This window comes from Camelus ferus, chromosome 28 (genome assembly GCF_009834535.1).
Source record: "Camelus ferus isolate YT-003-E chromosome 28, BCGSAC_Cfer_1.0, whole genome shotgun sequence".
NCBI classification, from domain to species: Eukaryota; Metazoa; Chordata; class Mammalia; order Artiodactyla; family Camelidae; genus Camelus; species Camelus ferus.
Window position 1 is genome coordinate 3,527,569 of NC_045723.1, and position 13,199 is coordinate 3,540,767.

Consider the following 13,199-nt stretch of genomic DNA (forward strand, 5'->3'; position numbering starts at 1 on the left):
CCGGGCTGTGTCGCGCGCGGGGACGGGGTGGGGAGCCGGAGGAGGCGGGGGCAGAGGTGGAGGAAGCCGGAAGTGGATCGGGCCCGGGTCGGTCCGGGCGTTGCGGGTTTGGGGCCTGGGATAGCTCGTCCTCGGGCAGTTAAGGAGACCGTGACGGGACGGAGCGACGCCATCCCGGCACTGAGGCCTGCTGACTGGTGAGGATCAGGAGTCGGTGAGGGGTGGGTCCTTTCTGGGCACAGATCACACCCCAGAGCGCGGTTCCCAGATCCTTGGTCCCCGATCCCTGCGGCCCAGCCTGGTCCTCCGCCCCTCGGCACCTTCTGGCCAAGACCCCGAGACCGGGTCTCTCTTCCACCAGTAACGAATACCTCGGCCACAGCCTCCCTTCCCACTCCGCTCTGCCAAGATCCAGTGGACCTCCAGCCCTCTCCAAGTCCTTATCCCGCACCTCCGCAGCCCCACTCCGGGGACCCCGTCCCCGCCCCCCGAACCCCTGCAGCCCTACTGTCTCCACTCTGCCCTCAGTCCCACCCCATCCTCCGGTGTCGACCCTGACAGCCCCGCATCAGCCTCACCTGCCGCGAACCCAATGCGCTGCTCTCCTCCCCGGGACAGGCAGCCTCTGTGCGCCCCGCGGAGGTCGGCGGCGACCAGCAGCGACCGCGGAGCGACGGCGGGCGGCCCCGGGCATGTACGCCCCCGGAGGCGCAGGGCTGCCGGGAGGGCGCCGGCGGAGGAGCCCGGGAGGCAGCGCTCTGCCCAAGCAGCCGGAGCGTAGCCTGGCCTCGGCCCTGCCAGGTGCCCTGTCCATCACCGCGCTGTGCACTGCCCTCGCCGAGCCTGCCTGGCTGCACATCCACGGTGGCACCTGTTCCCGCCAGGAGCTGGGGGTCTCCGACGTGCTGGGCTACGTGCACCCGGACCTGCTGAAAGGTGAGGGCGCTACGCGCCGGCCCTTTTCTTTCTGGGCGACAGGGCCTTCTCTGCAGGGAGCAGAATGTGGTGCGGGCTGGAGCTGAGATAGCCTGGGGCAGGCACTTGGTTGAAGGAAACAGCCCCATTCCTGCATGCTATTCATGCCCACCAGGTGGCTCAGTTTGGGGTCCGGCCCCTCATAAATTCTGATGTTATTCAGCCAAGCACCCACTCCTCATGCCATACTAATCTGGACTATTTTAGGATTCCGCTGGAGGAAGGGCGCTTTAATATCGGAGAGAAGATAAGGGTGCTGGGCACCGCAATGAGCTGTCTCCTTCTAAGGAGCCTGTGGGATAGAGGAAGTTTTCTTTGGGGCAGCCTGATTGATAGAGAAAAAGGGGCTTTTAATATGACTACATTTTGAAAGATACTTTTGAGTTCTTCACTAATTGGATTGTTGTTAGATAAAAAGGGAGTCTGGTGTTTCCAGTAATCAGAAGTCGGTTCCATTGCCATCCTCGGTAGAAAAATTGGAATTTGGCTCTTGGAACCATTATAATTGTGCCCGAACGAGGTAAGGTTGCTGTGTTCATTATCGAGCTTCCTAGCCAGGTAGGCAGAGGAAAGGGGAACAGGAGCGTTGTCTTTGCTGGACACAGGGAGGCCGGTAGCTCACTGCCCAGCCCTATTTCCAGTAATGAAGGTATAGGCTTTGTGATGTGGGGTCAGGATTGCACTGCCTGGCTTTTACAGGGAAATTTGGTCAGTGGATTCCAAACAGCCCTTAGTAACAGCAGAGTTCATCACCCCCAAGGCCTTTGAACCATTCTTGAAGGTCTTAACATTTTCTCCCTGTGCCACTCCCTGACTATAATTCATTCCAGACGTTTAAAGGGTACAGGCACTGGGACTTGGTGAAAGATCAAGTTCTCCTTTGTGCCTTGGATCGTATACCACTTCTGCAGGTTGCGGCCAGAAAGCCCTATCCTTGTGGCCTAATGTTGTTGCCATTCTCTGAGAGTTCTCTTACTGTCTCACATTTCTCTTGTGTTTTTGAGGCTTTAGGATGAATTTGTAGAGAACGGGATGGGGGCTTCTGGTTTGTTTCCAGATTTCACTGTGATGACAGCTTTTGCTGCGTTGGCTCAGTAAGACTGAAGTTTACACAGGATGGAGGCCTTGTGATACACAGCTTTCCTTGTGGCGTGTAGCTGATGGCAGAAAGCCCATCAAGCTTGACTTGAGTCTGGATGGTTTTCTCTTTTTGCGCGTTCCCCTGCATTTGCCTTCTTTGAAGCACAGCTGCCACCTTTCCACTTCTTCATCCAGACCTTGGCCATTGATCCCCTGGTGGTCAATGTTTCAAGAGCTTGGTGTCATTTACAAACTGAGAGAGAGTTCACAATGCTTCTCCCTTTCAGATCATTCCTGGGGAGGCTCAGAAAATTCATGCTATGGAGGGAGGGGCAATGTGATCCCATGTCCTTATTACAAAAGTCCAGGAACCTGTCTCAGAGAAGGGAAGTGATCTCTCCAGGGCCCCACAGCTGGGAGTGGCAAAGCTGAGTGTACTTCACTGTTGACTCCAGTATAAAGTGATGCTGTCTTGTTTATGTTTCTTAACCCTTGTTTTACTTCAGCCATCATAAGGAATGCTCTCACAATTATTCATCCCACTTTGGTATGCATCCTTGTCAAAGGCATGTAAAAAATTAAAACAAATTCTTGGTGTATTTCTCCTTGGTTCACATATATATTTACCTTTTCTGAGGAATTATTCAAGCCAGATTTTGTCTTTAATAAAGCATGTTTACACTATACCTGCTCATGTGTTTAGGGATCTTAACCCACGAATAGTTTCAGCCTGCTTTCCTGTGGCCACCTCCTTGGTCGTTGTAAGCTGGGAACACTTGGTGTCCATTAATAAGGGAGTTGACAGTGGTACCTCATGATCTATCATAGGCGAAGGCAAGGAATCAGAAGGTCCCTGATTGGTTCTCTTCTTCTATGGAGGTTTTTTGGTGCCCCGTGGGCCTTCAGACATATGCTATTCTGTGTGATTACACTTATCCTCAGGGCCTAACAGATATCCTAGCATGGAAGCTTGGGATTTTCCCCATCTCAGGAGGGAGCAGAGCTGTGGGGCACAGCTCTGATGCCTGTAGATGCTTCCAGAGGGAGAACAGACCATGCCAGGTGTCTGCAGGTGACGGGGAGTGGGCAGGGCCAGCAGGCTTTGAGATGGTTCCTTCCCGCTTCTCAGCCCCCTGCCTGACTGCCAGGCACTGTGCTAAGCACGCTTCACGGCTGGCTGTAGTTTCTCCTCAACAGCATCTTTATTTGGTAGATACTGTCATATCTCCCCCCGCCCCCGCCTCTCAGGCTCAGGGAGGTGAGGTCACTTGCTCAGGGGCACACAGCTGATGTGCATGGCATGGACTCCACTCTCACCGCTGTCCCTTAGTGCTCTCCGGGTTTCTTTTTCCTTCTGCCAGAGTGGTCCAAGGCGTCTTACTTCCCCCTTCTAGTTGAATTCTTATCACAAGTTCAGCCAAAGCTGTGCTTTTTATTCCTCACCACCCCAAGCTGGTGATCCTGAGGCAAAGCCATGCATCCTTCCACTGTCACCCGCAGAGCCCTGTCAGCTTTAACAAATGCAGGCGGCTCAGAAGATCCCGTCCTGAATTCTTCCCCTCCCCAGGGGTGCCTGCTTCTCACACAGCTCTTCAGCCTGCACATGGGTTCAGATATGTGCCCAGACCTCTAGTGGACCCCAGCAGGGGAGCCCAGATGATCATTCCTTCTGAGCCCCAGTCCCTCTCTGCCTGTCACGGGCGACCAGCAAAGGGCAGCAGGGACAACAGCTTTGAGCAGCATCTTTGGAGAATGAGGAAGTTTGGGATTTGAAGTCAGGTGAATCTTGGTTGACAGCAAGCCATGGGAAGATCAAGGGCCTTCCCGGGAGGGCTGGAGTGCTTAAGGGGTGGTGACCGACTCACTGGCCTCTTAGGTCCTTTCAGAACCATTGGTACCTGTGGTGATGACCTAGCCAGGCACTGGAGGGCCCTCTTGGAATCTTGTGTCGGGAGCCTGTCGGGAAGCTCAACAGTCACAGTGGGGAGAGGCTGTGCAGGTGGGCGGGTGAGTGCTGAGGAGGGCTGGGGCCCGGGGGAAGTGCTTCTGACTCAGGGACTCCAGTGAGGAGGGAAATAGGAGATAGGACAGAAGAAGGGAACTGGCCAGAAGCCGCTTTAATCTTCCTGTCTGCAGCCTGTTTGGGTCAGGAGAGGGTGAGAGAAATGGGCAGGTAGACAGGAAGAGCCAGGGCCTTCAAAACAAATCCAGCCCAGTGACTCACCAGTGACCTTGGGCAAAGTCAGTTCCTTGGGATCCTATTACACAGCAGCTGCCTTCTTTCCTGGTGACTGGAGGGGACAGTAAAGCAATAGTTACCAAAATAAACAGGCCACAGCACAACTGGAGGATAGGATATGTTCTGTCTCCCCATAGTGTAGTGGACTGCACCACTGGTTTGAATTTAAAATTAGGACCCTGCCCCACGTGCTATTTTCTTCCACAAAATAGCACACGTGTAACATTTGAGGATTTTATTTCTCTTCGGCAGTCCTCCCCCTGGAGCAGATAGTACTTGTCCTCCCTTCCAGACCAGTGTCTGGCAGTTAGAAAAGATGTTGAGACCTTGACCCCAGGAGAGTCGGAGCTGGGTTCTAAGCGTGTCTGGCATAATGCTGCCTGCCTCCCCTGTGTGCTCTGAGACCCCCCTGGTGAAAGACTTCCGGGGACGTGGGGCAGGCTCCTGGGTATCTATTAGCATCACTCCAAGGGAAGGTTCCATTTGAAGGTTTGCTTAGAGCTTTGGGATAGAGAAAAGCAGAAGGTGGTCACGTTGAAAGAAAACCTGTTTGAATTTTGGGTCCAAAGGCCCTTGTCTGTACCACATCATCACCCTGGTGACGCAGATCCTGGGTCTGGCATTGGTGGGCTCCTCCTCTAGCCCACGCTGGCTGACAGTGTGGACGAGGAAGTCTCAGTTTAAGGAGTAAAGCACGCCAGGGAAGACACCGCTGTGGCCCCGTTTAAACCACCCAGCATGGAGGGAGTGAGGCTGCTCACCCACAGCACTTTGTGAGTTGACTCTTCCCCCCCAGCCCCCCACCCCCGTGCCTGTGCAGGTGGGGCAGGCGTTAATTGCTTCCATTTGACAGGTGAGAGCTCAGAGGCCAAGGGCAGTTCAGTGACTTGTTCAAGGTGATGCATGGTCTGTGGTAGGTCCATTTGGTGCTGAATCCAGTGCCTTCTGCTTTTAAGAGTGAGGCTCTGATGGCTGCAGAAGCTTAGACCACACCCAGAAAGTTTTGCCCAATAATTCCCAGTATGAGCTCTTTTCATTGCTTAATGACCCAAACCTTTTTGCCTTGAAAAGATTTCAGCCTTCCAGCTGTTCCCTTAGTGCGCTCAGCAGCTGCTGGCCCTGAGGATGGCTCCGACACCATTCCTAGTAACTGTTGACATTTCATTCAAATACAGCTCTTTAGGATTTGATTGATTAGCTCCATCTGGGAAAAATAAGACGGCTAACTCTGGTGCTTGGTGGTTCTGAACATCACGATGCAAGAGAGCCTGACCCAGATTTGAAGTTGAGCTCTGTGCTGTGAGACCTGGAGGAAGTCACTTAACTTCCTGGAGCCTCTAATTCCTCATCTGAACCGTGTGCTGAATACCCCAGAGTGGAATGAGGCTTAACCAAGATAACGTTTGACCCATCTATGTGCATAGCCTATTCCTAGAGGGGTGCATAAAAAACAGCCAACAGTGTGTGTCTCTTGAGGGGGGGCAATTGGATATCTGTGCAAGTCTTCCTTATTACTAAGATAAGTGTATTATGAAACATAAGACACATAGGAGTGTATTTAATAGATGTACATTTAATTAATTAATTTATTTAAATTTTGGGGGGAGGTAATTGGGTTTTTATTTATTTACTTTTTTTTTTTTTTTGATGGAGATACTGGGGATTGAACCCAGGATCTCATGCTTGCTAGGCATGCGCTCTACCTCTGAGCTATACCCTCCCCTTAGACGTACATTTTAAAGGATGATGATAAAATGAGCATCCTGTACTCACTGTGCAGCCAAAGAAAGTATCTTTGAAGCCTTGTGTATTACATTTTTCAGTTAAAACTGGCTGTTAAATTAAAACTTAGTTGATTTTTAAGTACCACAATTAAAGCATTACTCAGGGCCTGGCCACACTGAGTAATGCTGGTGGCATGTGAACACAGGCCGCTGCGGAGCAGAGTGTGATGTAAGCCCTTACACCCTGCCGCTTGCAGGTTATTCTTGGAGATACTAGAAGAGCTCTTTCATCCTGCCCCAACCCATCCACGTGCCATGTGGACCCCCAGAAGAACTATCTCAGAGAGTTTTTAGCAGTATTTAAAATGCAGCCAGGAAACAGCCATCTCCAGGGCCATGTGGGTTTCTAGACTTCTTCAGGCCTGCAGGGCAGAATTAAATGAAGGCTGGACCTGGTTGCTGGCAGAGCTAACGCACAGGCAAGCCTCCTGGCAGCAGCCATCACCCAGGCTGGATGACTGGGCCCAAAACAGATGGTCAGCTGACAAGAGAGTGACAGATAGCTCTGAGGGCAGCTTGGCGGATGACCTGAAGCCAGATCGAAGAGTATGAATCATGTGTGGGCTAAGCCAACGTCTGCCTGGCGACTTCAGAGCCTGAGGTGGGGAATGCATGCTGTCATAAAGGCCGAGGGCCTCTGGGTATCTGGTCTGGTGTTTTGGTGTGGGAGGCCGGGCTCTCTGTCCAAGACCCCAGGGTGCTGATGTCTGTGGGTTGGAGTCTGCTTTGTTGAGTTCAGAGCCCCTCCCCAGGTTTTTGGACTTTTCTTCATTAGTCCACCTTCCTCTACATCCAGGATCAGTGTTTCTTGGAGTGTAAGGCCACCCGCGTGGGAATTACCTGTGCTGCTATTAAAATCCCAGGCCCTGCTCCAGACCAAGAGCTCAGACTCTCTGGGGCTGGGGAACATGCTTTCAACCAGCACCCCGGGGATTCTCCTGTGCAGGAGAGAGTGATGATACCATCCTACAGCCTCTCAGCCTGAGATCAAAACTCAGGAGAAGAGCTTACAGTGTGAGTCTTGCCAGGCCTTTTCAAATTTTCCCAAATCACTTAGTGACCTCTGGCCTAAATAAAAGAAGAGCTTGCCAGTGGCTGAATAGAGGAAGTTAAGGCCCTTTTCCTACTTTTTATCAAAGCTTAAAATGGTTTCTTTTTGGATCAGCCTTTTATTCTGTCAGTGTGTTTCTGGGAGCTGTGGCAGTTTGCATGGATATCAAAGGGAACAGACAATGTGGTCTAGATAGAATTAAGGGGGGAAAAAAAAAAACCAGAGGATGTTAAAGTCCTGGAAGGAAATATAGGTTGCTCTTAGTGTCTGGTGTGCAGTCATCATCCTGGAATCTCCCTTCACCATGACCTTGGGGACTCTTTACTCTTTGAATGTCGGGTCTCCCGTTTCAGCATCTTCCTTTTTCTTGGTTAATTTCCTTTTTTTTTTTTTTTTTTTCCAGTAGAGCGAGCATCCCCCAGTGGCTTTGCCCTCATTTTTGGAGGTATTGGGTGCTGTCAGGGTCTGAACCTTTCAGGCTTTTGTGGTGTAAGTCTAGTTACTTCTTAGCTTTTCCCACTTACAGCTTACACTTCAGCTTGTCTAGTATGTCAGGTCAGTCCTAAGTAGTTCTCAGTCCCTTTACCTCCCAGTTTCCAGAATTTGTTTTGCCCTTCCCCTCTGTGTGGGTTTATGTCTTAAAAATTCTTTTTCTTTTGTTTTAGTAGGGTGGAGGGAGGGAGAAAATAAACGTGAAGGTCCAGGCTGCCACCTTTCCTGGTTTATTTAGTACTCTCCTGTAGTTACACGTTTCTCTAAGCTGCTTCAACTTCTTTTTGAAACAAAAGGGAATGGATGAGTGACTGGATAGAGGATAGACCCGAATGGGCCTCTGGCCTTAGCCTCTTTGGCTGTCTCAGGTCAGAAGTCAGTGGGCCTTTCCTGCCAGCCCGAAGCATGCTATAGCAGAATGGGTTAACATGCTGATTAATTGTCAGGGTCTTTAAAAATGGGTAGGAGAGGGGGCAAGTACAGTTAACCCTTGAACAACATAAGGGACCCTGACCCTCTCAGCAGTTGAAAATCCACATATAATTTGTATAATTTATAATCAGTCCTCTGTATCTGTGGGTCCACATCGTGGATTTAACCAACCCCGATCGTGTAGCACTGTAGTATTTACTATTGAAAAAAATCCACATATAAGTGGACCCTTGCAGTTCAAACTCATGCTGTTCAAGAGTCAACTGTACAATGAAGTGGAGTCTTGCACTAAGACTTGATTTGTTGGAAAGGGAGGAAGGGCTTGAGGTGCATGGGAGCAGTGACCCCGAGTTCCCGTCTGCTAATAAGGAGGCTTTTCCACTTCCTCCGCAGGCCAGCTGGGAGCAGGAGCTGAGATCATGCCTCCATCCTGTCCTCCCCAGTTCTCCAGGGCTGTGGCAGAGGGAGACAGACTCCTCCCAGGGGGTACTTCCTGCACCAGGGTGTTGCCTTGGGCCCTGAGAATTTGGTTCTCCCCCCTACAGATTTCTGCATGAATCCTCAGACAGTCCTGCTCCTGCGGGTCATTGCCGCCTTCTGCTTCTTGGGCATCCTGTGTAGCCTCTCTGCATTCCTTCTGGATGTCTTTGGGCCCAAGCATCCAGCCCTGAAGATCACCCGTCGCTATGCCTTCGCCCACATCCTCACAGGTAAGCCGGGGCCTATTCACAATGGGGAAGGAACTGCCACGGGGTAGGGGCGTCCTGTCTGGATTGTGTATGGGCAGACACCATTCTCATTGCTCATTTCAGCTCTAGTCTTCCACAGAGCACTGGGGTGTGACAGCTTGTTTCTGTCATTTGCATGTATAATAATCCCTGCTGCCAGGACCACTAACCCCCTCGGCCCAGCTGTAGGCAGGGATTATTAGCTTCTACAAGAACTCTCATAGCTCTCTAAGAATGGGATTCAAAGCTCAGCCGGGCTCCTGGGGCTGGAAGGCCCAAAGGAGGAACCAGCGTGTCTTGCTGTGTCTTTCTGACTCTCCTCCCACTTCCTGCTTCCCTGCAGACCGGGCTTCTCTCCTCCCTTGTGATGGGGCTGGTGTGTTGATTTGACTCGTGGTGGTAGTGACGCCAGCTCCAAACTACATGTCCTTGTCTATTCCTTTCAGGCACCCAAACACTCTTAGCAGCCCTAATATCCCAATTCCAAATTCTTAAGATAGGGAGAATCTGACTGGCCCAGGTGGGGTCAGGCCTCTGTCCCAAGCCCCGGCCAAGAGAGCTCCCCCTTGCAGGGTCTGGGCCCTGGCATGTTCTCTGAGGATGGGGTTTGGATAGAGAGGCTGCAGTTGGTTCTTCCAGGATCCTGGCTGTGGGGTGCCTACTAACCCCCTTTATCTGCTGTCCCTCTGTCCCCCAGTCCTGCAGTGCGCCACCGTCATCGGCTTTTCCTACTGGGCTTCTGAACTCATCCTGGCCCAGCAGCAGCAACATAAGAAGTACCACGGTTCCCAGGTTTATGTCACCTTTGCTGTTAGCTTCTACCTGGTGGCAGGCGCTGGTGGGGCCTCAATCCTGGCCACAGCGGCCAACCTCCTGCGCCACTACCCCACGGAGGAAGAGGAGCAGGCGCTGGAGCTGCTCTCGGAGATGGAGGAGAATGAGCCCTACCCAGCGGAGTATGAGGTCATCAACCAGTTCCAGCCGCCCCCGGCCTACACACCCTAATGCCCGCCGTGGGCTCCCTCCTCAGCAGCCCTCCCCACTCTGCCGCGCCTCTCACACCTAGAGGCGCTCCATTCTGGTAGGATCCTGACCATCTTCACAAACCTTCCTCGGGAGAGACTCTGCCTGTAGGGTTGTTCCTGGATCCCTGCTCTTGAAACCGGGGGTTCACTGATTTTATATAATGCACCGTTTCCCCTCCTGCCACCTTCCTCTCCCATCCCCAGTCATCACCAACCAGGGGCGGTCATACATGTGTTCTTCCTTCGTGGGCCCTATCTCTGGGACTGGGATTTTTCCCTTGGGGAGCTGCTGACAGTGGACAGTCCCCGATAGAAGCAGTGTCCACAGGGTCCCCGAGAGAGGGGACCAGGCCCTGCAGGCTCTCTCCCTACCTGTCAGCGTTCGTTCCACCGCTGTAGCTCTGGGCTGAGCCCCAGCCCCGCCCCGTTTCTGAGTGCCCCGCGCTGGGCCGCCCACTCTGTGGAGTCTCTGCACTTTAGTCTTTGGACTGCCCACCACGTGTGTTCTGGTTTTGCAGGGAGGAGGCGTTGCTGCTGGAAAGCAGAGCACGTGCTCTCCCTGCCCCGTCCCTGCCTGGTGGCCGGAGCCCCGCGGGAGAGCAGCACCCGATGTGGGCCTGCGGCCTCCTGGTACCCGGACAGGATTAGAGTGAAGGGGGCCGAATCCCCCGAGCCCCTTCACCTTTTAAAATGTGAGTGGTTTTAAAAGGGAAAAACAAAACCGAGCAACAGTACCAATGCTCTCTTTTTAAACTAGCAACCAGACTGTCGTCATTCTTCAGATATTTATCCCATTCCTCTTGGCCCTGCCATGATGGGGCCGCAGTTCCTCAGCCCGTGGTAGTTCCCCTTGAATCTCTCCCAGCAGAATGCAGCCCTCCCTCTCCCCTGGCTCCCTCCTTCACTCCTTCCCAGCGACCTTGGCTCCCTGAGGCCTTCCTGTGGAACCCAGAGCCACCTTGGCCCAGCGGGCTGAGGACTGTGGCCTGGCTGGCTGGCCAGCGTGGTGCTCCTCAGGACTGTGGCGCTGAGATGTAACCTGGCCTCCGAGCAGGAACAGGGGCCCCAGCTGGGCAGGAAGCCCACCGCTCTCCACATAGGAACCACAACCGGGGGTGGGGGGCCCTGCCACGTGAGGTGTCTGAACCACCCTGTCAGACTAGCGGACCCGGCTGTGTCCGGCAGGCTCAGTGTGTCCTCAGGACTGTGACTGGGGGCAGCAGCTTGCTGCACACCCCTCTCCCCTTCTCGAATGTACTCTGGTCTTACAGTGTGCTACCGGCTCTTTCTTGCCCGGCCATCACTCTGGATGTTCTTTGTGCCACACGTGGCTCTGGATCAGCTGAATCTTCTGCCCTGAGATCTGGGGAATAAAATGAGAGAAGCTTGAGAGACCGTCAGTGTGGATTCAAATGGCCATGCTTCTTTGGAATCAGTGTCCAGTGCTGAGCTGAGAAGCAGATGGATCCCAGTCTCCTCCACAGGCTGTAGACAGAGTGAGACTGGAGAACGGACATCATTGTTGAACTGTGGCTAGAAAGAGACCATCATGTTTCTTGTCCTTCTTTGGCCAGACCACCCAGGGATGTCTGGACAGACGCCCATGTGGATGGTGAAGACTGTGTCTGAGTGAGCTGCTGTGTGGGGTTCACTGTGATGCCAGAGTGTATCCCATGGTGACTCTCAGACTCTTCTAGACTCTTCTCTTAGGCAAGAAAGACTGCTGTGTGATACCTGAGCACAAAGCCAAGAGGCTAAATTAAGTCTTGTCTTGCTGTAAAGTCCGAGATTGTCTTTGGCAGATTTCCAGGGTGTGGCCAGCTCTCTCTGACCCTGGGTACCTGAGCAGGCAGACAAGGAGACCGGGCACCGAACACGCATGCCAAGGTGACTGGTCATCTCGTGAGGACCCAGACATGACCCTGTGGACCATTCCACATGATTTGGAACCCACTTTTTATTAGCTACCCATGCCTCTGGCCTTTCTTTCTCTTTTCCCCTGTCCTCCTGACACTGATAGTTTGTCATATAAATTCCCCTGGTTGTGTTTTTTTTTCTAGAAAAAAGAATTAAAAAGCAAATCAAAACAAAAAAACAGAAACCACAGATAAGAATGTAAATGCCAGTGGCTCCCTGTCATTTTTCTTGTCGCAGTTTTCCTGGTTTGGTTTCTTCCCTTCCTCTTAGAGAAGGAGAAACTGAGGAGGTATGAATGTAATTTAGAAAAAAGTTAGAAGGGGCCTGGATGTGTCTGCTCCACGCAAGGCATTTGCACCTCTACGATCCTAGGGCCTAGTCCTGACAGCTTCCACACCGAGGTCCTGAGGCTGGGAGCCAGAGATACCCCTCCCATGTCCTTGACTGTGACCCACCCAAGCCCTTTCCTCTATATCCCCTGAGCTGCAGAAGAGAGCGCTGCTTCTGAACGCCAGCCACTGCGTGGGAAGAGAGACGTCTTCAGGGCTGGGACTTGCAGAAGCAGCTGCACTTCCTTTTGAAGCCGTGGGGAATGATCCCTGACTTCCAGGGAGAGGTGTGAGAGGGGTAACCTGTGGGAGAGCGCTCCAGTGTCAGTGCTGCCGCTGCCCACGTCCCATCCATTCACACCTTCAGCCCACACCTCTCGCCCCCGTGTGTGTCACAGCTTAGGGCTCCCTTGGAGGAGCCGCCCAAGCGGGTGTTTTTTCCATTCCTGGGAAGAGTGCATGTTTGTCTCGGGAGTCGGGAATGTGTTCTCTCTCATTTCGTTTCATTTCAGACATTTATGAAAGGCACCTTGTGTACAAAGCTCCGTTTTGGCACCGTGAGAGAAACGTGATGACCTTCGGGGACCCTGTCTCCAAGGACTGTATATTCTTAGTTGGGGAGATGGACTTGTCCACGGGAAGGCAGAGTGAAGTAAGTGGTCTGCTGGACGGCTGGGAAAGGCGCTGTGCTGGGCGGGGGGGCTGTTTCTGACCTCGGTGGCTACGAGAGGCTTCCTGGATGGGGCAGCTTCATGTGAGCGGGTGTTTGGAAGTGAGGTTGGGGGGAGTCCTGCTGAGGGGACGGCAAGAACGGAAGCCCCGCTGGTGGCCAGGATGTGGTGACAGAAGAGGTTAGAAAAGCGAGGGCCCGTTTAAGGAACTAAAAGCCGTGGAAAGCCGTGGAATTTTGAGGAGAGAAAGGAGGGCTTATGTGACTGGTATCACTGAGAAGGTTCTGCCTGGTGTCAAGTGGGAGAGTCTGAGGGCATGGGCAGTGGGGGCGGGTGGGAGGGGTGTGGAGGCCTGGGACCTGAGGAGCAGGCCTGGCTGGCCCCCAGGGCCGGGTCTCAGCCGTGTGTCAGAGCAGGGAGCCCCAGAGCCCCAGTTCCCAGTTCCTGCTGACACATCACCTGATGGAAGGCGGAGC

The 13,199-nt window shown here is 53.0% G+C and overlaps 1 protein-coding gene across 2 annotated transcripts; it reads left to right on the top strand.

Annotated features, from left to right (window-relative positions):
* Window positions 1–40: 40 nt before the first annotated feature.
* TMEM127 (transmembrane protein 127) lies at window positions 41–11,926 on the top strand. Of its 2 annotated transcripts, none has more exons than XM_032469532.1 (4): window positions 41–197; window positions 562–936; window positions 8,599–8,763; window positions 9,479–11,926. In XM_032469532.1, the coding sequence occupies exons 2-4, from the start codon at window positions 693–695 to the stop codon at window positions 9,784–9,786; spliced, it is 717 nt and encodes a 238-aa protein (XP_032325423.1). In that variant the 5' UTR covers window positions 41–197; window positions 562–692; the 3' UTR covers window positions 9,787–11,926. The 2 variants fall into 2 exon arrangements, with proteins under 2 accessions (XP_032325423.1, XP_014408664.2); XM_014553178.2 differs by having other exon boundaries at window positions 619–936.
* Window positions 11,927–13,199: the final 1,273 nt, after the last annotated feature.